This window comes from Haliotis cracherodii, unplaced genomic scaffold (genome assembly GCF_022045235.1).
Source record: "Haliotis cracherodii isolate W230 unplaced genomic scaffold, xgHalCrac1.p SCAF_8, whole genome shotgun sequence".
Lineage (NCBI taxonomy): Eukaryota > Metazoa > Mollusca > Gastropoda > Lepetellida > Haliotidae > Haliotis > Haliotis cracherodii.
In genome coordinates, this window is record NW_027266341.1 from 26,917,822 (window position 1) to 26,943,235 (window position 25,414).

At 40.1% G+C, this 25,414-nt stretch overlaps 1 protein-coding gene across 1 annotated transcript in view; it reads left to right on the forward strand.

Moving 5' to 3' along the window:
• Positions 1–25,414, forward strand: part of LOC139450562 (phospholipid-transporting ATPase VD-like) — an 88,342-nt gene that overhangs the window by 31,696 nt on the left and 31,232 nt on the right. Inside the window, exons 2-12 of the mRNA XM_071232317.1 lie at positions 431–629; positions 5,557–5,645; positions 6,140–6,246; positions 8,008–8,139; positions 13,698–13,840; positions 14,531–14,780; positions 15,708–15,769; positions 19,778–19,957; positions 21,734–22,079; positions 23,239–23,400; positions 24,226–24,323. Of these exons, the coding sequence (XP_071088418.1) occupies positions 431–629; positions 5,557–5,645; positions 6,140–6,246; positions 8,008–8,139; positions 13,698–13,840; positions 14,531–14,780; positions 15,708–15,769; positions 19,778–19,957; positions 21,734–22,079; positions 23,239–23,400; positions 24,226–24,323 (1,768 nt within the window). The remainder of the gene's footprint in view (positions 1–430; positions 630–5,556; positions 5,646–6,139; positions 6,247–8,007; positions 8,140–13,697; positions 13,841–14,530; positions 14,781–15,707; positions 15,770–19,777; positions 19,958–21,733; positions 22,080–23,238; positions 23,401–24,225; positions 24,324–25,414) is intronic.

Genomic DNA, 25,414 nt, shown 5'->3' on the forward strand with positions numbered 1-25,414 from the left:
TTGTGGTAGTGCAAATCATGTCAGGAAATGCTTAGTCCAGGGCCCCGTTCCACAAAACGATCGCAGCGCTACGACTGTCGTAAGCCGATGTTGAAGAATGGGAGTTTCGATCCTGTTAGTGCTACGATCGCATTCTGGAACGGGGCCCTGGTATCAGGAAGATGCTGATCTGTAGCTATCTAAACAGTGTCAGTACAGTGTTCATTCTCAGAGTTCTAGATATGTTTTTGATTATTTAGGGATTTTACCCACGGGTTTGATTTTGACTGGGAATGCACACTTTTTAGAGGGTATTCAATTTTTTTCACCCACCTGTTTCTTGACATTTGTGTATTACACACATTGTTTCAATTGGCTCACATGAAAATACAGGGGTAAATAAAATAAATAAAGATTTAAAAATTAGTTTTCCTTCTTAATCTTGTTTCAGGGAATGCCAACGTTACGTAAAACAACACTGGTCTGATATTCATCCTGGCGACTTCATCCACTTGTCTTGTAATGAAATCATCCCTGCTGATATCCTGCTGCTGAAGTCCAGTGACCCAATGGGGCTCTGCCACCTCGAGACCAGCAATCTGGACGGGGAGAACAATCTCAAGCAGAGGCACACAGTCAGCGGATTCGAGGTACGTGCTGGATGGCTCGGTCTGCTGTTGTTAAGCATGGGAGTTTGGGCAGTGTGGGTGAATGCTGTTTTAGGCAACAGTCAGCATTATTCCAGCTTAGTCATTGCAGCTTGAAAATAATGACACCAGTTGTTGTTGAGCAATACGGTAAGCCTCAAATACATGTATGTTGTCAGGATACATGGCACTGAATCAGCCTGGTGTCTGCTAGCCCGAACATGGCTCTTAGTGTTGCCATCATTCGCTGAGCTTATAAGGGTAACGTATCAGACTTGAGACTAGTGGCTTAAGTCATGGACAAAATAACCGCTTGATACCAATTTTATTATCTCCCGCCACGAAGTGAGTCGTGTTATCACATCTCTCTATTCCTGTATGTCCATGTGGATGCAGAACATAACTGTTGCAACTAAACTGTGATCTCTAGGCTGAGATTGTGTTGCATTCAGTGAGTCGTGTTATCACATCTCTCTATTCCTGTATGTCCGCCCATGTGGATGCAGAACATAACTGTTGCAACTAAACTGTGATCTATAGGCTGAGGTTGTGTTGCATTCAGTGAGTCTTGTTATCACATCTCTCTATTCCTGTATGTCCGCCCATGTGGATGCAGAACATAACTGTTGCAACTAAACTGTGATCTCTAGGCTGAGATTGTGTTGCATTCAGTGAGTCGTGTTATCACATCTCTCTATTCCTGTATGTCCGCCCATGTGGATGCAGAACATAACTGTTGCAACTAAACTGTGATCTCTAGGCTGAGATTGTGTTGCATTCAGTGAGTCGTGTTTCACGGACATTTGATGAATGGCAGCCTACAGGTAAGCCAATACTGTGACATCAATAATTGATTTGGTGTGTACAGAAGTCAACAGCACTGTCAAACAACTTAGCCTTTTCTTGTGATCAGTCAGATCTCATTTGGAATATCACAGGGGATTATTTATCACGTCAGTTTTATAAAAAATCAGAAGTATATTATGACCATGAGGAATCAATTCATTTGTTTTAATTCAGTATCTTTTTCAGCCTTGGATCTTTGACTTTCTTCGAAATCAACAACTTTTTACTATGTAAAATTCAGAAGGTTATAAAGAAGTACCATGCTTGTAAAACGTGTTTAATGGTCTTGGCTGGATTTGTGGATTAATTAATTTGATAAATTAGGAAATATAATATATTCTGTTAGCCCATTAGCTTGTTGAAACTTAGTTTTGTGACATTTAGTTTCGTGGAATAGTCTGACCTTTTCCGTGTTTGGGGGGCATGGGTGGCCCAGTCGTCTAAGGCGCCGTGATTCACTGTGCAGAGTTGCCTCCCTTGGACACACCAGAAACCTATGATTGTGGGTTCGAATCACGGTTCTCCCAGTTGTGTTTCTAGCACCATACCTGTGCTTGTGGTTTTCAACGAAGTGGTAAACGTCTCAGACCTTCATCACTTCAGGCTTTCCTCCAACATTAAGCTGACACGCCGCGATATAACTGGAATTCTGTTAAAAGTGGCATTAAACCCAACTCACTCACTCACTTTTCTGTGTTTGCAGTGTTGGTGGTGATGGTGCTCAAATTGAAAACAAATAATAAAAACTTGAATAAATTTCCATGTGTATGGTCATGTTGACATTTCACAGCTGTGTACAGCGTATAATTGATTATGTACTATACAACCAGGAAACGTTTTTTACCTCAGTGAAGCTGTTCAGTAAGGACACTCATTGATATTTCATAACATGAATTAAAAAATTTCTTGGTTGATGTGACAACCTATCGTCCAGACTGAAATTAAGATTACGGGTTTCACTGACCTGAGAGTTTTAGGTCTTTTGGAACTTTGGATTAGAGGCGTTTGTCCCCCAGACAACTTATTTTGTAGGTAAATATAAGCCATTTGTGGCAAATTAAATTATTTAAACTATTATTTATTTTGAAGCTAAATATGGCCATTTACACCAGTGAATTATTTAAACGTTTATTTATTTTGTAGCTAAATATGGCCATATATACCAGTGAATTATTTAAAATATTATTTATTTTGTAGCTAAATATGGTGATTTATACCAGTGAATTATTCAAACTATTATTAATTTTGTAGCTAAATATGACCATTTATGCCAATGAAATGTTTAAATAATTTCAATTATTTGAGTTCAATTATTAATGACTTGAGAATGCTTGTACACACCATAAAGAAATTATGATTAATTTTCATACCATATAACAATTTATCCATATATGTATTAATACAGTATGGCACACCAGAAACCTTTGATCCTGGGTTGGAACCCTTGTTCGACCAGATTATGTTTCTAGGTTTGTCAGCACCATACCAGCGTTCATGGGTTTCACCGAAGTGGTAAACGTCTGAGACCTGCATCACTTCGGGCCTTCCTCCCACATTAAGCTGACACTCTGTGACATTACTGGAATACTGTTAAAAGCGGCGTTACACTCACTCACTCACTCACTCACTCACGCACTCATGCACACACTCACTCACCCACCCACCCACCTCAGATAATTATTGTCCATAAAAGTGTTGTTACTCACTCACTCACTCACGCACGCACGCACGCACGCACTCACCCACCCAGCCACCCACCTCAGATAATTATTGTCCACAAAAGTGGACGCACGCACGCACGCAGGCACACACGCACCCAGACACCCACCTCAGATAATTATTGTCCACAAAAGTGGACGCACGCACGCACGCACGCACGCACTCACCCACCCAGCCACCCACCTCAGATAATTATTGTCCACAAAAGTGGACGCACGCACGCACGCACGCACGCACGCACGCACGCACCCACCCAGACACCCACCTCAGATAATTATTGTTCATAAAATAATACTAAAATCTACTGAAAATGTTGCTAAGTGAAGCAATGTTCGGCCAAGGTGACTCGAAGGTTGTTGCCTATGGTGGAAATGGGTAAGCTTCATGTTCTCAATTGGTAAAATGGGAGCTGTGTTAGTTGATTACTATCACTTCATCACTGTCAATATGGCTACAAAAGGTGTCCCCTTTCATGGAACATGGAACTTGATACCATCATTAGCCATGTATTGATTCAGCATAATGTTCGGGGCATTGTAATTCCTTGTGTTCTGCATCCTCAGGTCATATATGAATACAAAACTACACAAGTATACAATAGGATGTGTGTTGATTTGGTCACCTCTGTGGTCTAGTGGAGAGAGTGTCTGCTTGGTGAGCCGAAGGTTGGGGGTTCGATCCCAAGGCACATCATACCAAAAGACATTAAAAGATGGTACTTGTTGTTACCCTGCCTGGTCCTTGGCATTAAGGGGCCAAAACAAGGACTCACTGGTTGGCTCAGTATACTCTGTCTGAGGAGGGTATTCATGTTAAACTGCAGCATGGTATCTCAGTGGGATTGGTATTAGTCTGGACTAGTGCAAGCAGCCACGCACACATTTGCATGCACGTCGCCATATAAATGCAATAATCTTGAATGTGACATTGAACCCCATTTCACATCACCTCAGATGCTGATTTATTGATATACATTTTTTATTGATTGTGAAATACTATTTCCAGTCGACATATATAAGAAATCTGTTAGTCACTGTTACCATGGTTACAATTGATGCAAATTGACCAAATTTGGTTGAGATGTGACATGTTGTGCCAGTGTTCATGTCACTATGAACATACAAAACATGAAGCGAAAGATCGTAGGTCCAAATCCATGAGTTGATAGGTTTGTCAGCACCATACTCAAGCTCATCAGCGTTCCCGTTTACCGGTAATTACCAGTTTTTTACCGGTAAAATTAGGAGTGGACCTCATGTGACTGCCAGTCCTGTGTGCCGGCAAAAAACGTACCTTATAGATCTTTGTTGTTGAACAAAACATCAGTGATAAGTACATTTTTCGAACAAAGTCAGCTTGTCTGTCACCATAATTTTCAGCAACTTTGTCTCGAAATATTAAGAGAGAAATTTGTGTGAATGATGTTTAGATCTAACTAAGTTACTTCAGAGATGACATCTTTGCCCTGAACATGATGTTGAAGGAATTAAAACCAAATAAATTTCAAACCCTTTTTTATTTGTTGAAAGTTGGTACTGGCAAAAATTAGAGGAGACTGGTAATTTTTAGAGTTGCCAGTCCACTAGGACTAGCAATTTCAAAAGCCAGCGGGAACACTGCTCATGTGTTTGACTGAAGTGGCAGGCCTTAGACCAGGGTCATAAATTGGCACTAGTCCTTTAGTCCTTGCCAAACGGTCCTATAGTTAAGGTATCACAAGGACTAGTAGAAGTTTGACATTTTTTAGGGTTTTGCAATGTGTTATCATTATGAGGACTAGTGGACCAAAACAGTTATTCTCTACTGATGCTTGGACCCACATCACTTAATCATGTTCATGCTTTTCTCCTGAACTGAAAATGGACCGTCTCCGTGGTCTAGTGGTAGAGTGTCCGCCCGGAGAGCGGAAGGTCCGGGGTTCGATCCCAGGCCGCGTAATACCAAAAGATCTTAAAAGATGGTACTTGTTGTTACCCTGTCTGGCGCTCGACATTTAGGGGCTAAAACAAGGATTGGTCGGCTCGGAGTCAGTATACTGTGTCTGAGTGGGGTATTCATGTTAAGCTGCGGCATGGTATCTCAGTGAGCTAGCACTATAAATTGGCATCAGTCCGGACTAGTACAAGCAGCCACACAAACACACACACGTACATGCACGTCGCTATATAAGTGCAATAATCTTAGACGCAACGTTAAACCCCATTTCACCTCACCTGAACTGAAATACTTTGTGTTGTTGGAGGTGGTGTGAAACACAACTTACTCACTTACTCAGAATTGAGCTGTCTCAAAAGAAAAACAATTTGAAAATTATTGTTGTGATTCTAATCATTGTGTTTTACATAAAGTATATATATTCTTTCAGTTCAGCAACGATTTCGAGATCTCCAGGTTCAAGTATAAACTGGAGGTTGAGCTTCCAAATTCAGAAATTTACAAGTTTAGAGGTTATGTGTAAGTAGTCCACACTGTGTCTCTGTCACTAAGTCTGTTGTTTGTTTAGCATTGTGATTTGAGAAGACGAAGAAGTTTATTTGACTGAGGATACATTGACATAAAATGGAATTTGCGCAAGCTGGACGTATTCTAAGTGATTTTTTTAAAGCTAAATATCTACCTTTGTTGTTTTTCTAAATCTTACAATATTGTTTCTAAACTTTTGTCAATTAAAACTGAAAGATTGTAATTTAGAATACACATGTATGATGTTATGAATGTTTTTGGGTCTTTAATTCTTTTTTACATGAAAGGTAATTTATGTTATATTTCATATTTGGTGCCAATATCAGTTGCGTATTATCTATAAAAGCAAACAACACACAATACCTTTTAAAATTTCATGCATAATCTATTGGATTATTGTATGCCTTCAAAATGTCAGAATTACCTTTTTAATAATTACATATTTGAAAGGATGTTATACGTTTAAACTCCATTTTCCATTGCAGAGAAAAACAATCAAAGGAAAAGATTCCCTTAAGTAATGAAAACCTACTCCTGAGAGGGTGCATCCTGAAAAATACTGACTTCATCGAGGGAATCGTAGTTTACGCAGGTATGTTGTTCCTCGATTAGGCCCTCACTCACTTGTTGAAGTAAAGAAACAGCACGCAGGATTCCAATTAGAAGAGGAAACAGGTCTCGCCCATTTGTCAGATAATGTAAAATCACAAATGACACGTGTGAGTTCTGTCTAACAACAAGGGTATCTGACAACTGGGGTATGGGGAAGGAACTAGATTGTTAATGTGTTACATGTTTAGATCACATCTAAGAACAGTAAAAATGTCAGTAAAGCAACAACATCAAGCCATTTTCCTGTGAGACACATGTATACATTAAAATACCGTATTCGACGTAATAAGCACGCCACTCTAATAAGCGCCCACTGCGATTTTTGCTAATATATTGGCTAGAGTACAATCCCAATTAGCCCCCCTTCCGATTGATCAACGTACTCAAGACTTATTTATTCTTGTATAATACGTGTGTTATATGCATCCTTAATTATGGGAAATTTAATTCTGGAAAAATATATCTGTCATATATAAACATTTCAGGCTGTCAGCATAAACCACAAAATTTATGATCTTTCAACTCTGTTATTTTTCACCAAAATAATCTTCTAATAAGAGCCCCATATTTCTTATTTTGAGAGCGCCCTGGGTGCTTATTATGTCGAATACGGTATATAAAAAATGATGTAACAGCTGATAGTTTCAGCTAATAGATGGGCCATCATCCATATCCATTGGTACAATGTGTGAAGCTCATTTCTTGTGTCCCCCGGGGCGGTCGGGTAGCCTAGTGGTTAAAGCGTTCGCTAATCACGCCGAAGACCCGGGTTCGATTCCCGACATGGGTACAATGTGTGAATCCCATTTCTGGTGTCCCCCGCCGTGATATTGCTGGAATATTGCTAAAAGCAGCGTAAACCCAAACTCACTCACTCACTCTTGTGTCCCCCATCGTCATATAGCTGGAATATTGCTTAAAGCAGCGTAAAAACATACTCACTCACTCATTTTACATAATTGTGCAAGCCTTAGTAAATGTACTGCAATCTATGTACTGACATGGCTGAAACTTCAATTTAGATGCCATCATTCACACTCAACATTTGCCACTGTTGGAGATGACCCATTAAGATCCGGGTAGGGACTGGGTCTTCAGCAACGCATGCTTGCCATAAGAGGCGACTAACGGGATCATGTGGTCAGACTTACTGACTTGGTTTCCCAATTGCGTAGATGGATGCTCATGACGTCAATCACTGGATTCCCTGGCCATGTTGTGTCGATGTTAAAATATAGTACTTGTTACCCTGTTTGTGCTTAACATTAAGGAGATGAAACGAGACTGGTGAGCTCAGAGTTCGTGTGCTGTGTCTGAGTGGGGTGTCCATCTTCAACTGTGACATGGTATTTCAGTGATCGAGCACTATGACATTGGTATGAGTCTGTGCTAGTGCATGCAGCCACACACACGTTCATGCAAGTCGCTGTAGGAGTACAATTATCTTCAACACAACATCAAACTGCATTTCACCCAGGGCCAACTCGACTCATTGGTTGCCATGATAGACATAGAATAGTACTGACTCGTTCACTCACTGGTCACCTCCCACTTTGAGGTCGCTCGGCTCGGCTCGGCTCATTGGTCGCCATGATAGACCAAGAAAAGTACTGACTTGTTCACTCACTGGTCACCTCCCACTTTGAGGTCACTCGGCTCGGCTCGGCTCGGCTCATTGGTCGCCATTATAGACCTAGAAAAGTACTGACTTGTTCGCTCACCGGTTACCTTTCTCTTTCAGGTCACGAAACAAAGGCCATGTTAAACAACCGTGGTCCCAGATACAAGCGCAGTATGCTGGAGCGGAAGATCAACCGGGACGTCATCTGGTGTGTCATCCTCTTGCTCTTTCTCTGCTTCTTCTGTGCGATTGGTAAGTTGGAAAACATTCTTTGTATAATTATACCTAGCCTGTAGGGCTGGGACGAGTCCAAATTTACTACCCGGGTACCCACACCCCTATTACCCGACCCTACCCGCCTACCCGCTGTTGGTGTCAAGACATAGGTATAAAATGTCCGATTGGGAATAGTTTGGCAGAATTTTTAGATACATAAAAACTATGTGGTCATGCATACACTGAAGTTGACTGAAGTTTTAGCTTTGTTCAAACATATTTAAGTCAGAAGGAACGTGTTCATAGTCATGAAGAAATGCGAACATTAGAAATTTAAAATTGTCGTGTAACCATGTAGTTATAATTATGGTGATTATTTTATCATGAAACAATATATTACGTGACTAACCACGGGTCCGGGTAGTCCTGTGGGTACCCGGGTCCTACTCAGTACCCACCCGACCCAGGTACCCGAGTTACCCGTCCCAGCCCTACTAGTCTGCTCCTGATTGTTAACTGCATATGAATGGTGATCAGGTAGCTGAGTGGTTAAAGTGTTCTTTCATCATACCGAAGACACAGGTTCGATTTCCCACAATTTACAAAGTACAATTTTGAAGCCCATTTCTTGTGTCCCCTGTCGTGATGTTGCTAATGGTATAAAATCATACTTGCTGACTCAAAAGATAATATATCAATGTTTCCCAAACTCACAGTTGCCTACTCTAGATTGCATATTGTGGAGAGAATCTGTCCATTCAAAGAGCTTGTTAAGTTAAAGGGGAACATTATTTTTTAAAAATCTGTTTTGTTTGATGTGGAGTTTCTTTTTGAAAGTATCAATTTATTACACTTCCATTGTCAGAGCTCCAGTTAACTTTTTGAGCAATTGAGTTTTTATTTGAGGGTTTCTATTCTAATAGGGTTATTACATTTTTCATTGGGTAACCAATATTTTTGTCACTCATCTATTCATCATCTATTGGTTTTTTCCCAAAATGAGTAAGCATTTTGAGATTTTCAAAAAATGAAATAATGTTTTAGATGTATATAACGGTTTTAAATATAGGCTTGACTCGAAATTAGCTCCGTTGTATGCATGCTGAAAAAGCTTCATTGGGTGTTTACGCATGCTGTTTTCAAACAATTGAGTTTTGCATGCGTTTCTGTACACAAGTTAATTGAAAGTTATTTGGGTTTTGAATAGTTTTGGGCGGTATTTACGCAAATTTGTTTATCTGTGGTTCTGATAGTAAATGTAGTTACATCTAGTCAGCTGATGTTTGCTACAGCACATGAGTGGTGGCAGGTTAGCTTATCAAAGACAAGTGTGTTCGGTTCTAAAATCAATGAAGCATGGCCAGAACACAGTATGTTTATCTCCTAATTGAACCTGTTGGCCTATTGACATAATTTTCAATAAATAACACAATATCATGTCAGCAGCTGATCATGACGTGTTCATAATGTAAAGAGTATCAACAAACAATGCCATTCAGACAGTGGTCAAATGTAACAAAAGTAAGATTCTCATACTTTTTGGGGTAGAGTCCCATCCGGGGTTGAACCCACACTGAGTAAGGCAAATAATCGCCAGCACACAAAGTCAGCTATCCAACCCACTCAGCCACCGAGGCTTCTACTATTCCAAATAGAACATTTGTTAAACAGATTATTCCATTCATGCTTGTATAATTTTGATTTCATGACACTCTTGACAGAATAGGGGGCACGGGTGGCCCAGTTGTCTAAGGCACCGCAATTCGCTGTGCAGAGTTGCGTCCCTTGGGCAAGCCAGAAACCTATGATTGTGGGTTTCGAATCCCAGTTCACCCCGATTATGTTTCTAGGTTTGTCAGCACATACCCATGCTCGTGGTGAACGTCTGAGACCTGCATCACTTCGGGCTTTCCTCCCACATTAAGCTGACGCACCGTGATATAATTGGAATACTGTTAAAAGCGGCATTAAACCCAACTCACTCACTCACTTTTGTCAGAATAGATGTATTTTCTATGGATAGAACTGCTTTCATAAAATCAATATGCTACTCAGACTCAAGTGAAGGTCCTTATTACAATTGGTCTTGAGCCACCCATGTTAGGAGGCGACTACGGGATCGGGTGGTCCGACTGGTTAATGCAGGTCACTTGATTGGCTGGTCAAACTTTGATTATTTACACTCTTTGCTTCGGACATTCAGTTCTTAGATTCAAATAATTATATTGTGTAACTGAATGGGTCAACTTGACACGACATCAATCAAAGATAGATAAAGATATTTTATAACACTGTAGGTGAAAGTAGATGCTGCCATATGAATCAGTTGATTGTCTGGTCCAGATTTGATTTTGTACAGGCCACTGTCCCATAGCTGGAATATTGCTGATTGTGGCTTAAAACAACAAACTGACAAAGTAATGTCAGTCCTTGGTTAGTACATGTGCACTTAGTCTTGGGTAAATATGCTGGTCAGAATAGGTCCCCATCATTCCCAGGCTACTCGTAAGAGCCAATTAACCTGAAGGTCAGGTGGTTACATTTGTTTCATCCAAACCCGACACCATGGATTGTTGCTCATGCTATCAACCACAGCTTCACAGATCTAAGTATTTTCAAGTCATCATGATCTTTTTAAGCCTCCCTGGGAAGTGAAAACAAGCACTGATGTTGCTGGGGCAAATAGCAATAGGACATTATGATGATGTTATTCTTTTAAAGTATATTCTTCTATAGTTACAATATTTGAAAAGAGTCTTTTGGATGAAAATGAGTCAATGTCCCAGAATTTGAACTAATTGAAAACCCTGGAACAGTAAATGACTGTGAAATTTGCCTGGAAAATAAAATTAAGCAACTTTGTGGTCCTAATATTTGCTATTACTTAATTACTGTTTTCAAAAACAATTTGATATGAGGATAATCTATAACCCTACCTGTTCCCTTTGAATAATTTGTTTTCTTTTCCTTTTTATGGTGTGTTTCGCTGGTCCTTGTAATATGATAATCCCATTAATCATGACTGAAAAGTATTCAAAACTGCTTTTCTATTGATTGGTTATATGTTAGGCAAAGCTGTTAAGTATTTGGTTTCAAATCAACTCGTGTATATTCTGTAGAAATTCAATAATGTACTTCCTCTCTGGCAAAGGCAGTGCATGGGGTGTCATCCTGGTCATGTGAGGAACTGTACGAGACACAGCTCCAGACAAGCTGCGTATCTGCGTAAAATACGCTTCAGAAATGCAGAAATACGCAGTAAAATATAATCCAAGCGTATCAAATACGCAACGAACATTACAGATAAGCTACAAAAATAAAACTTGTGTATATCATCAAAATATTGTGAAGTAACCCTGCGTATTCGATTAGCAAATCAGCAACTTATTTTGAAATTATAAACGGGCATTCCGTCAACCTTGCCAAACTCCGCGATGACAGTTACGTCACGATCATTTGCCATCACACTTTCTTGTGGAAGTATCGTGGTATTTTTGAGTCCTATAAAGCTCTCGAGATACCAGTTTGCAGGGACTAGATGAATAGTGTTTTTAAATATTTAACTTAATTAACCACATGTGTAAAAACTAGTGGGTAACAGAAATTTGAATACCCAGAAAGAATTACTGCTACCCATTGATTTTAAAATGCATGGGTAAAATACCCACAACACCAAAAGCTTATCTGGAGCTCTGAGACATCAGTGACTGAGATTAGTCAGTTCAATGTAAAACAATAAGCAACTACACAATAGCTTGATATCTTTGTTCCGACTCGACAGAATCAACTGTACATCATTGTTCAAGCTGTCACAGCACAATTACAAACGACATCAGCCATTGTTTATAATGTCACATCATCGTGATAAACAATTAAAAAATGACATCAGCTGTCGTTTTTGATGTTACACTTTTGTGATAAACAATTAAAAAATAACATCATATATTGTGTATGATGTCTTTTTTTTTTGTGATGAACAATTCAAAAATGACATCAGCCATTGTTTATGATGTCAAAACATTGTGATCAACAATTCATAATTATATCATGCATCCGGTGCTGAGATCGTATCCTGCGAGAGACCAGGTTGTTATTCAGCCTTGGGACCAACAATGTGTTCAGGTCTTCACAGTGTTGTCACTACCCCTAGTGTGTAGTACATTCATCCTGTGCACGGATAAGAACCAACTCGTCCGACGGCAGATGACCAGATGGTGGAAACACAAATACTTACATACACTTGAAACACGATTATCAAAACTTATGGTGTCACCCAGAGCAAGTGACTTAGTTCAAATGTACCTCTGTTCACCCAGCAGAGAATGGGGACCCAATATGTGAGGTGGATGTAAAAACTTGGCTTGGGTTGTATACTCCCAAGGGAGTTGAGAATTATAACTAGAATGCGAACAGATCCACGGGTTGGGAAACAAATAAAACCTCATTTGAGTAGATACTAGTACCTGGATATGCGGTATATAAATGTATCATATAACAAATAATATTAATCATAATCATGGTACTGCTGCGTTGAAGGGAATGATGGGCTCAGCCAGATGTGCCCTATCTAGGTCACCACTTTTGTAACATGTTTTTTCAGTTAGTGAGTGAGTGAGTGAGTTTGGTTTTACGCCGCTTTTAGCAATATTCCAGCAATATCACGGCGGGGGACACCAGAAATGGGCTTCACACATTGTACCCATTTTTTTTCAGTTAGACTCTTGAAACACTTAGAATATATGTGCAAGTGACACTTTAATTTTCCTACCTCAGAAACTTCACACTCATGCTGTATCAATACAGTAAGATTGAAACGTATATCTTGATTAATATATTTGATGTAAAATCCTCCCCAAGACAGTAAACTACGTTCATGATGATCACATTTATAACAAACTAACCTATATAATGAACTTTTTTTTTTAGCCCGGCCTTTTGCTGTATATATGCTTTTTACGATCTACATGTCACGGCATGCACGTCGCTATATAAGTGCAATAATCTTGGACACGACGTTAAACCCAATTTCACCTCACCTCATTATAAATACATTTCTACAAGGTTATACTTTGTTAGGAATTCCATCTTTGGCTTTTGAATGAGTGAGTCAGTGAATGAGGTTTAATGACGCTTTTAGCAATATTCCAGCAATATCCTGGCAGGGGACACCAGAAATTGTACCAATGTGTGGAATTGAACCCATGCAAGCTTTTACCTCTTGGCTACCACACTACCATCCCCAGCTTTTGAATAAATAATAAAGGATATTTTGTGAATGTAACCTGTATATATTATCATTTGTGTAATTATTCAGTCCCATTGTCCTTTGTTAGAATATCAAGTAATGTGCGAACGGTGAGCCAGAATTCTTGTACACCAGATGGTTACTCTCAGCACTAAGCGGGCGGTCGGGTAGCCTAGTGGTTAAAGCGTTCGCTCGTCACGCTGAAGACCCGGGTTCGATTCCCGACATGGGTACAATGTGTGAAACCCATTTCTGGTGTCCCCCGCTGTGATATTGCTGGAATATTGCTAAAAGCGGTGTAAAACCAAACTCACTCACTCACTCACTCAGCACTAAGCTTTGTTTCCAGGTAGCGGAATCTGGCTGTCCAACTTCAACGGCCTGACAGATAACACCAACTATGTGCCCTTCATCCCCTTCGGTGACCTTGACAAGTTCAGCCCAGTCTACCAGGGATTCATTGTCTTCTGGACCTACATCATCATTTTTCAGGTAATTAGTCCTGTAGAGCATTTGAAATTTTCTTGTTGAGCCATGCCCTTTAAGAACCCTAATGTCTAAGATCACTCTACAGTCCTATCGTCTATAGTTAGAGATTGCCTAGATCTCCCAAGAGCCCTGTCCAGTAGAGTTGGACATGAGAGCTTTGCTGTCCTAGATCTCCCAAGAGTCCTGTCCAGTAGAGATGGACATGAGAGCCTTGCTGTCCTAGATCTCAAAAGAGCCCTGTCCAGTAGGGTTGGACATGAGAGCCTTTTAGAGTTGGACATAGAGCCTTGCTGTCCTAGATCTCCCAAGAGCCCTGTCCACTAGAGTTGGACATAGAGCTTTGCTGTCCGAGATCTCCCAAGAGCCCTTTCCAGTAGCGTTGGACATGAGAGCCTTTTAGAGTTGGACATGAGAGCCTTGCTGTCCTAGATCTCAAAAGAGCTCTGTCCAGTAGGGTTGGACATGAGAGCCTTGCTGTCCTAGATCTCCCAAGAGCCCTGTCCAGTAGTGTTGGACATGAGAGCCTTGCTGTCCTAGATCTGCCAAGAGCCCTGTCCAGTAGTGTTGGACATGAGGGCCTTGCTGTCCACAGACACAATTCTCCTGAAGTTACTTGTTACCCCTCGTCCCATGCCACATTGGGGACAGCATTCTGAAATGGATCAATGATTAACGATAGAACTCCTGTTACAGACGGTGATCCCACTTCCCATGTACGTCTCCCTGGAGCTGGTGAAGATTGCCCAGGTGTACTTCATCAACAATGACAAGGATGTTTATCATGAACTCTCTAACAAACGCCTGGAGTGTCGAGCCCTTAACATCACTGAGGACCTGGGACAAATAGAGTACATCTTCTCCGACAAGACGGGCACGTTGACAGAGAACCTCATGGAGTTTAAGACTTGCACGATTGGGGGAGTTGACTATCCTCATATGCCAGGTGAGCTTCCTTCTTCCATGGATGTCATCAGGAAATTAATATTACACCATAGCTTAAAGACACCTATATTCCAATATATAAGATAGCTAAGCTATAAATCTCAAAGGACAATTAAGAACGAAGCATGGTTTATTTCACGATAAAACATTGTTCTATAATTACATCATTTCTGGAGATTCAAATATGCGCTCCCAACTTGATGACGTCATATATTGGACAACGTTTTTTTTGAGAGGGCAGTGCCTTGTAAGTTGTTCACCATAGATGTAGCTGGGCTACGCAGATAAAATGCAGCGGCCGAACGATCGCATCCAAAGGTGGGAGAGATCTGTATAAGGTACAGATAATCAATGGAAGGATTGTGAGAATTAGCGGGAAATACAAAAAAAATGGACTTGTCCGAAATTTTCGAGGTGGGATTCTATTCAGGGAGTCATCATTATTCAAATTTTGGTAAATTTTATTAAAGCTTGTACATTTGATCAACATCTTTAAAGAGGCTTTACATAACGTTGATATCTCATGTAAGAAATAAACGACAAATGGTTGTTGTTTATCGTACAATAAACAACTCCAACTCGTCGTTTATTTCTTAAAGAAAGTTATTACCTGAAATCATCCAGACTGAAGGTGAGCTGCAGAACCTGTTAACACCTTGTGTTAATGTGATCTCTATGTAAGGTGGTATATATCTTTTGTTCACATTTTTTATTTGAATAATGTCAATGTGATATTTTGTATTGGTTGAAGAGTGCCAGTTTAGGATCACAAGAACACTTGTCAAAAAGCTAGTACAAGAAAATTGTATAAGTGTGGATTGGCAGATGGAGAAATGAAAACATGTGGGTGGGGAATAATACCTTTTGTGGATTGACATTATATTTTGAAAAAAATGATAATGCAACTTTTGTATTATTTTTTGTTTAGGTGATGAGGAAAGTGACTTTGGCAGCCGAATGTCCATTGCCTCAATGAGCAGAAGCAGCTCGGTGAGTGAAAAACCAGTTTATTGTTTTGTTGTGTGTAGGTATGGCTCTGATGCCAACCCTTATGACTGCTGAGTAATAGTCAGTCTAGAATGACAATTTACTATCCAAGCGAACACAAAAATTTATAAAAACATCCGTAAAACATTTCACGAAATGTTGTAAAAAAAAGTTTCATTCACGTGATTATGTATGATTTCAGAAAAGTTTTAGAAACATTTATTTATAACGTTCAAAAATGTTTTTGTAAATATTTCAGGAATGCTTTTGGAATTGTTTTATTCGTGTGATTTTGTATGGTTCCAGAAACATTTTCGAAACATTTTCTGTGAAAATTTAATTATAATAAATCTTAAATGTTTTTGTAAAATATTTTTGAAATGTTTTATTCATGGGAATTTGTATGGTTCCGAAAATGTTTTAGCAACGTTTTCTGTGAACACTTGGTTATAACGTTTCCAAAATGTTTCGAAAACAAACCAGAGTGTCGGAAAAGCTCAGTGTTTTGCTGCCAATGTTCAACACGTACAACACCAACTCGCTGTTAACAAGATACAAATGATAAGGACAAATAGTCAGGGACTGTACACCCTTCAGGCATTGATGCCAACCTGTAGGAATTTGGGGTAATAGTAAGCCTAGAATAACACTATTATGCGTGATCTCCCCCAAATTTACTATGTTTGTCATTTTTTGTCACAGATTCTTTACAAGCATGATATATCATTGGGGGGAAATTGTTAATGTACTGAAGACACGAAGCATTGTACAGCTACACAATGCTATCCATGCTATCCAATGGGAGCTACCATATTCGACGTAATAAGTGTTCCGCTCTTATAAGCGCCCACGGCGATATTTGCTAAGATATTGGCTAGTGAACAATCCCAATTAGTACCCCTAAGGATTGATCAATGTACACAAGACTCATTTATTCGCGTATAATACGCACTCGTGTGTTATATGCACCCTTAATTATGGGCAATTAAATTCTGGAAAATATATCTGTTGTACTTAAACATTTCAGGCTGTCAGCATAAACCACGAAATTTATCTTTCAGCTCTGTTTTTTTTTCACCAAAATAATATTCTAATAAGAGCCCCCTATTTCTAATTTTGAGAGCGCCCTGGGCGCTTATTACGTCAAATACGGTATGCTTTTAATTCACATAAATGTAGTGTTAAAATATCCATTACTGAGTGATACAATGTTTCCGATTAGTTGTTATGTAAAACACTCTAGACATTTTAACGATTGATCTTTGTGGGTGCAGACAGGGAGCTAATTGTATGTACACTGATATCACTTTGGAACTCGAAACACCACATTGATTTTCTGAAAAACAGTTATTTAGCATCCCATGATGAATTTTATGAATGTTTGGAGCTTTGACCAAATGTTTCACTTTCATCTAGGCCTAATGAAAATGTCAACAAAAAAACACACCATGGCTTGACAGATTAACTAAAGTAATATGTAAGAATTGTGTGGTAACATATTTTTGGTTGTATAGTTATAATATTGCTTGGGAGAATACAGATCTGTTGGAGCAAGTGCTTTTGCTTTTTCGCTCCATTTTTGCATCATTGCTTCATTGTCGTGGCGACAGAAGTACTTTTGGGGGCTTCAATAGGTGAGCTTCAGTAACTTGGTAATATTTTTTAGGTAAACCTGTATCAAAACTCTATCAGTTCCAATTTATGCCATCACATAACGATATGATTAAGAGTACAATTTGAACCAAAGCACAAAATATCTTTTCACAGAGACGCATGGCATCAACATATTTTTATCTTGCTGAACAATGAACATTGAGACTGCATTCAGCTCTCCAGGGAGTATAGATCCATGCAGAAAATACAATAACAAAAGTTATTGGATTTAGATTGAATGAGTAAAAATCCTTATACATCAAATTTATTTTTTAAAGAGTTGGATGGCTAATGCATATAAAGGTAGGATTTCCAGATTTATTTTGGAGTTGCAATGTGATCAATTTAGCTGAAACTTATTGCCCTAAATGTTTCTGTCAGAGCATACACTAGATATTCCAGTCAGACTCAGCAGCCTGCGTGTGATGAATTATTATGTACCGCATCGCTCCACACCTGAGTAGAATATTCAAACTGCTGAGTCGGCAAATTTTGAGTGGCAGTGAACAAAATCTAACCTGTGTGTTTGTGTTAGGGATCATTGTGTCACACATATCATCCTAAATTATCAAAGCAAAATGATTTGCATGATCCAGGATCCTGCATTTGCTGTGACTTATTCATCACTTGCTATACTCTTAGTTATCTTTTCAGGGAGTCATATTTCATGCCATGTTTTTTTTATCAGTGTGTACTAGTTCCGCCTACACATCATTACAATTTTGTTAAAGAAATGTTTTCAACAAATAAGACTTGTGAATTGTATTAACAAGCCCCCATCATATAGGTGTAATATTGCTGGGTGTGGCGTTAAAAGAAAACAAGAAAACAAAACCTTCATTACATTTGTGGGAATGACATTGTAAAAAGTTTTTACTAACCCTACTATGGTTATCAGTCCTCTCATAAGTGTATGAGAGAGAGAGAGAGAGAGACTAGGTATGAAAGAACTTCCAAAAGATTGATTGATTAATTGATTGATTTATTGTGCAGGACTAGGTAAGAAGAGCAGCTTTCAAAAGTTTCAATTGTAATCAGCCTCTAACTACAAGAAGGAAATAGATGTCATCGGATGATAGCAATGCATCCATGTAATGTCAGAGTGAGAATGATACTATGTCAGGCATGACTTTGTACAACAGTGAGATTGTAAATACTGGCCTCTGTTTAGACCTGTGACAGACAAGAGGTGCATCATTGGTCTAAATCCTACAGTCTAAGAGCTGTCTCCATTTGGGCTTTTCTCCCACGTGAAGTTGACACGCCATGATATGACTGACATAGTGTTAGTGTGGCATTAGACCCAACTCACTCACTTACACGAAAGATGTATTCATGAGTTGATGTGATACGAATGATCTCCAATGATCTAGCAATTACAGCTCATCAAATGTGGGTATGACATTTTAAGATTTGGTTAACTTGCTAGAAGATGAAATATGGCTATTGTATTTTGTCATGGCTGTGGTATTCTGTGGAGTGTTGCGTCCCTTGTGCACACCTAAAACCAATGATCGTGGGTTCGTATCCCTCTTCGCCCAGGTTATGTGTCTGGGTCTGCTAGCACCATACCCATGCTTGTTTGTTACAAAGTGGTAACCGCCTTTGTTTAGCGGCTAGACCGTCTGCCCGGAGAGCGGAAGATTGTAGGTTTAATCCCTGGCCACTTCATACCAAAAGGGGATTAATTGATTATACTTACTACCCTATCTGGCGCTTGGCATTAAGGAGATAAAACAAGGATTGGTTGTCTTGGAGTCAGTATACTGTGTCTGTGTGGGGTATTCATGTTAAAGTGCAGCATGGTATCTCAGTGAGCTAGCACTATAACTCGGCATTAGTCTAGACTACTACAAGCAGCAATACACCCGCCGGAAAGCGCACACACACACTCACGCACGTGCATGCAATTATCTTGAACGTGACATTAAACCCCATTTCTCCTCTCTTCACCACCTTAAGCAATGAGGTAAACGTCTAAAACCAGATCTCTTTGGCCTGTGCAGCATAAAGCTGACATGTAGCGATATGAATGAAATACTGATCAATGCGACCTGTGAAGATCCGGGGTAAAGTAGGTCTTCAGCAACCCATGCTTGCCATATAAGGCGACGATGCTTGCCGTAAAAGGCAACTAACGGGATTGGGTGGTCAGACTCGCTGACTTGGTTGATGCATGTCATCGTATCCCAATTGCATCAATGTTGCTCATGATGTCAATCACTGGATTGTCTGGTCCAGACTCAATTATTTACAGACCGCCATCATATAGCTGGAATATTGCTGAGTCAGCATTAAACAACAAACAAACTGTTCAAAGCCAACTCACTCACTCATTCCATTTCTAACCTGATCCAGATTTACGAGAACCTTCCACTGGAGCCTGCCCTGCAGAGGGAGCTGTCCAACATGTGCCTGCGGAGCCTGGACAGCGTGCAGCTGACGATCCCGGAGCATGTGAAACGTGTGCAGGAGTTCTTCCTGCTGATGGCAGTGTGCAACACGGTCGTGGTCTCACATCACCCTCACGAGGACATGGTAAGTGTTACTCCATCATTCACCCAAATGTCATCCCATATCTGTGGTTAAAGCGTTCGCTTGTCACGCCAAAGACCCGGGTTCGATTCCTGACATGGGTACAATATGTGAAGCCCATTTCTGGTGTCCCCTGACGTGATATTTCTTGAATATTGTTAAAAAAATCCAAACTCACTCAATGTAGTAATTCTGTATTTCACCTGTGGGTGAGAAACCCTCCTGGTATCAAACGTGTGAGATCAATTATCAAACGTGTGAGATCAATTACTGTAAATCGTGAAATTAATGTGTTTCCAAAAGAATGCAACCACTGGACCCTAGCCAAAAATGCGACTCAATATGAATGCGACACACCCTCCTCTCATTAGTGGATTTCTATCTAAAGATGTCCTCAGTCAGGTTTGGAATCCTCACCTTAATCAACCTTAAATTAATCCAATCACACACCAAATAGCACCGCTTATTAGCGCTGAGTAAAGTACTTCCGCAAAAACAATACATGTGCGATGGCTCATGTCGGCCTTTGACGCAGTCGCAAAGAACGAAGGGTGGCGTCTGTCTGGACTTGCAGGTGTGATCAGTGATGACAGAAGTGAGTAGAACTCTTGTCTTGACCCCAGCAGTGACAATTAACAGGTCCTAATTAGTGTTTGAATGACATTGTTTATATACTTTATATACAAGTGCTGCTCAATAAACAGTGGTGTGGAATACATCAGCGTATGTATAAGTTGGTATTTTTGCTATCTAGAATGTCTTATTGTTGATATAAATGCGATGTTTAAAAATGCAAGCAAAGACCACACGCATTTTTCGCATTGATACACGCTCGAGTTAATGTCAAGATTTACAGTAGCTACGTACTCCTTGGTGATGACTTAAGGTCAGATTATGATGGGTTACTTTTCTGGTTCAGGGTTTGTGCTGACTTGAAAAAGCCTTGAATTTTATTGTCAGCCTTGAAAAGCCTTGAAAATCACCAGAAAAAAGCTTTAAAAGCCTTGAAAAGTCTGGAACTTGTACAAACTTACCTATGCTTGTTAATCAACAAGTCATCAACACACAAAGATGTTTTAGTGAGATTAATCAGAGTGATAAATGTGTGTGCCAAGACCCTGAGGAATTCATGACAGACTTCAATTATGTTTTTGTTGGGTGAAAAAAATAGTATTTTTATCCCCCGCCACGAAGTGGAAGGGGGATTTAGGAATGAGTGTTGTCTGTCCGTCCGTCCGTCCGTCAGTCACCTTTCGTTTCCAGAGCAGAACTCAAAAACCATGAGAGATATCTTCACCAAACTTGGCACATAGATAGGTCTTGTGGTGAACAGGTGCCTTTTGCTAGTTTGGGATTTTTTTAAAATTTCTTTCAGGATGATTCCTTGGTAAGAAACTTGACTTAGCTCAAATATATGTAGTTTTCGTTTCAGAAGCATAACTCGGAAACTGTTTACACAGTCTACAAATTAATGATCTATGCAGGGTTGTCTGAGAACCTTACCATAATGACCTAATTGAGCTGTATACCACTTGACAAAGTAACTTGGACAAGGTGTATGTTGAATTATTGTGAAAACACAATTAACAAGTGGCACCAGAACCACCTGAACTTCCTCGCAGTTGGCCCAGTGAACATAGAACAACCCAACATGTCATATTGGTGGGGGATATGAGTATTTCATGCTTGTCTTCAATTGTTTTGGGACATTCAGAACATGTCTGCTTCTGACCTTCTCCTTTCTCCAGTTCCTGACCAATGTGCATGTTGTTTCTTCAGATGGATGAGAGTGGTTTACTCAGTCAACCCGAGTTCCTAAAGCAGGCGTCACATTCCAGGGAGGAGGGTCTCGACCGATACAACCCTCTCCCCGAGGTGGCCACACCCCCTAGGTACAACAAGGCGCGGGGAGCGTCACTGGCATCACTCAACAGCGAATCCGACTACCAGTTCACGTCGTCTGACGGCAGCATAGCGGGGTCATCCTCGCAGATGTCGGACAGTTCGCTGCGGACTCGCTACGAGGCAGAGAGTCCAGATGAACTTGCTTTAGTCAAGGCAGCTAGTACATACGGGTGCCGGTTGATACGGCGGTCTCCGGAGAAAGTTACCGTGTGGTTACCAGGTATGTCCAGCACTGGCAGATTGCACAACTCGGTCGACTCAGTCTTTTGTTAACGGTTTAAATATTTGAGTGTACTGGTGTGGACTTGTCTGAATTTGTTTCAGTAGAGTTTATGGTGACTCTTGTTATAAAAGCTGGCTAGACTGGTAGACATTTAATCAGATTTGAACTTCATAATATGCCAGGGGGAGGTCGGGTAGCCTAGTGGTTAAAGCGTTCGCTCGTCACGCCAAACACCCGGGTTCGATTCCCGACATGGGTACAATGTGTGAAGCCCATTTCTGGTGTCCCCTGCCGTGATATTGCTGGAATATTGCTAAAAGTGGCGTAAAACCATACTCACTCACTCACGTAATATGCCAGTGACAGACTGGGTATTGTCAGGGGCATGTAATAAAATATATTGAGGTGAATGTATCCTATGTACTAGCATATTTGATTTTATTGTGTGGAATATTGTGTTATAATGTTGCTATTTCAACATTAAGCTGCAAACTGTCTTTGCATTATGTGATGTATAGGTTGAGGTAGCCTAGTGGGTGAAGCATTTGGTAACATGTCATGTGTATTACCTTGATATATAGTGGAACACACACAGTCAATCAACCACCCACCAAAGCACTTACTCATTCACTCACTCACCTACAACACTCATCCCAAGCCAACCAACCCACTCACTCACTCAGCCCCTTACTCACTCACTCACTCACCCAACCACACTCACTCACTCACTCACTCACTCACCCAAAACCAACCCAACCAATCAACCCACCCAACCACACACACAACCACACACACACTCACTCAACCACTCACTGACTCGCTCACTCAGCCCCTCACTCACTCACTCACTCAATCAGCCCCTCACTCACTCACTCAGCCCCTCACTCACTCACTCACTCACTCACCCAAAACCAACCCAACCAATCAACCCACCCAACCACACTCACAACCACACACACACTCACTCAACCACTCACTGACTCGCTCACTCAGCCCCTCACTCACTCACTAACTCACTCACTCAATCAGCCCCTCATTCACTCACTCACTCACTCACTCACTCACACCCAAAACCAACCCACCCAACCACACACTCACTCACTCTGTGGTATAAATCTGACATCACGTTACCTGTTGTATATGGTCTTGTCTCCAGGGGATGGTGAAGTGGAGTTTGAGGTGCTCAACATTCTTCAATTCGACTCTGTCCGCAAGCGCATGTCTGTGATCATCAAACACCCACAAACAGAGGAGATAACTCTGTATGTCAAGGGAGCTGACTCCTCTGTCCTCAGTGTACTTGACAAAAGATTCAAAAGTAAGACATTCTTGACAAAACTGACAAAAAGGAAAAAATAATACTCTGTTAAACATGTTAAAGGTAGACTATAGTCTGGTGGCTTTTTCAAGCGTAGGTCTGAACTGAGTAAGTAAGTTACAGTCACTTAATTAGGGTAACCATCAACTGCTGGATTGCAAACATCACTTTGGAAACGTAATTCCGTGATATCCTTGCATGACATGTGCTAATATCGCATTGATAATAACAAAAATGATCATACCTCCATGTCAGAAAGAGGAGATCCGATTGGTCCATGTGATCTGGATAAAATACGATGTAACCTGCCTTGGAAAAGAATAAATTTCTCAGCGGGTGAATAAAACCCTTTTTCCCTGCCATGAGCAAGGCAGGCTGCACGTGGATTTCTAAGAGGCAGAATAAATCCCTTATTTCCCGCTTCCAAGCAAAAAGCTGCAAGTTTTTTCAGAATCAATGAAAGTCACGTGACATGGCACAAGATAACCGCCGCTCATTTGAACAGCTGTTTTCTATCAATTTTGAATTTGTTTAAGTTCTTTTAAAATGTCATACTAAAAATTTTGGTAAGATAAATTGCATGCAACCGCTAAATTGTAATGAGATATTATAAGTTGTAGCAGGACCACTCGGGGTAAATGGAAATTTACGCATCCCTCGTTAGGTTTTATACCACTAGCCTCCATCCTTCCCTCATTAGGTACAACACCTAACGCGCTTAGCCACCAATCTATTGCTCAAATATTGCTGAGTGGGAGTTAAACAACAAACAAACAATATGAATCCTATTTATTATTTGCTAATGATGTTTGTTCACTCTGCCAGCGAGTGACGGGGAGGAGAAGGCCGTGCGGATGAAGACGGAGGAGCACATCACGGAGTACGCTATGAAGGGACTCCGGACACTCTGCATGGCCAAACGGGTACGTACAGAATTGCATATGTCCTCCATTTTGACTGTCCTAGAAGTGGTCACATGACATGTAGAGTAATGCTATTCTAAGCATTGGTCTGGCTTATAGCTCATTGACTTCCGTACATATTGTTTTTGTATTCGAAAAAAGGGGGCTTGATGCAATAAAATGTTTGTTTACAAATTGACTTTCACTTTGTTTGAGTTCATTGGAGTATGAAGGTTCATGCTCCAATGAACTCACACAAAGTGAAGTCAATTCTTATCATTTTTTATTACAATTTCTTACCTTAAATGATGTAGGCTAGATTTATACACCATTTTATTTAGTACATGTGACTTCATGTTTACACTGACAGCCATACAACAATCCGCTATATCGCGGAATATAATAGTTCCTCAAAAAGAGAGGTGTATGTATGCACATCTTGCTCTTAAAAACATGTTAAGCAAAACATTTATTCAAATAATATCCCCATTTGAGTGGATCTGTTCAGAACTACTTCAGTAAGTCAGTCACAATGACAGCGCGTCATAATACATTTACATCATCAAGTACAAGATGTCAAAATGGCCGACACTATTAACGTGACAGGAAAGATTTCTGAAGTTGTTAATGAAACTGTGACAGTTACGTGTTTTAGTCATCATTGATCATTTGGCCGATCATTGAAAGGTGATGAAACATATGTCAAATAAACACTAAGGTAAATTCATAGATTGCTGTAGACTGTCACTGTCAGCCTAGATATGAATCGAGTCAATACTACTATAGTTTGGATGTGAACTTCGAGGTCAGGTGACCGACCTCTTGTCCAATTAAAAAGCTGTATATCATGTAAACTTCAAATTAAAAAATAATATTTGTTTAAAAGCTTCTACCAATAGACATTCTTATAATCGCTATTTTTTTCAGTAATTTGTTTTTTCATAGATGTTCTTATCAAAGTTATGAGTTGGTTGTCAAAATGAAAATAAACTAGCTAAACCAGATCTATTTGAAGGGATATCCTTTAAAACTATGGTTGTTAGGATGAAATATATAATGAGTTATTGCCTGTATCATGTCATTCGGGGCAGTCGGGTAGCCTAGTGGTTAAA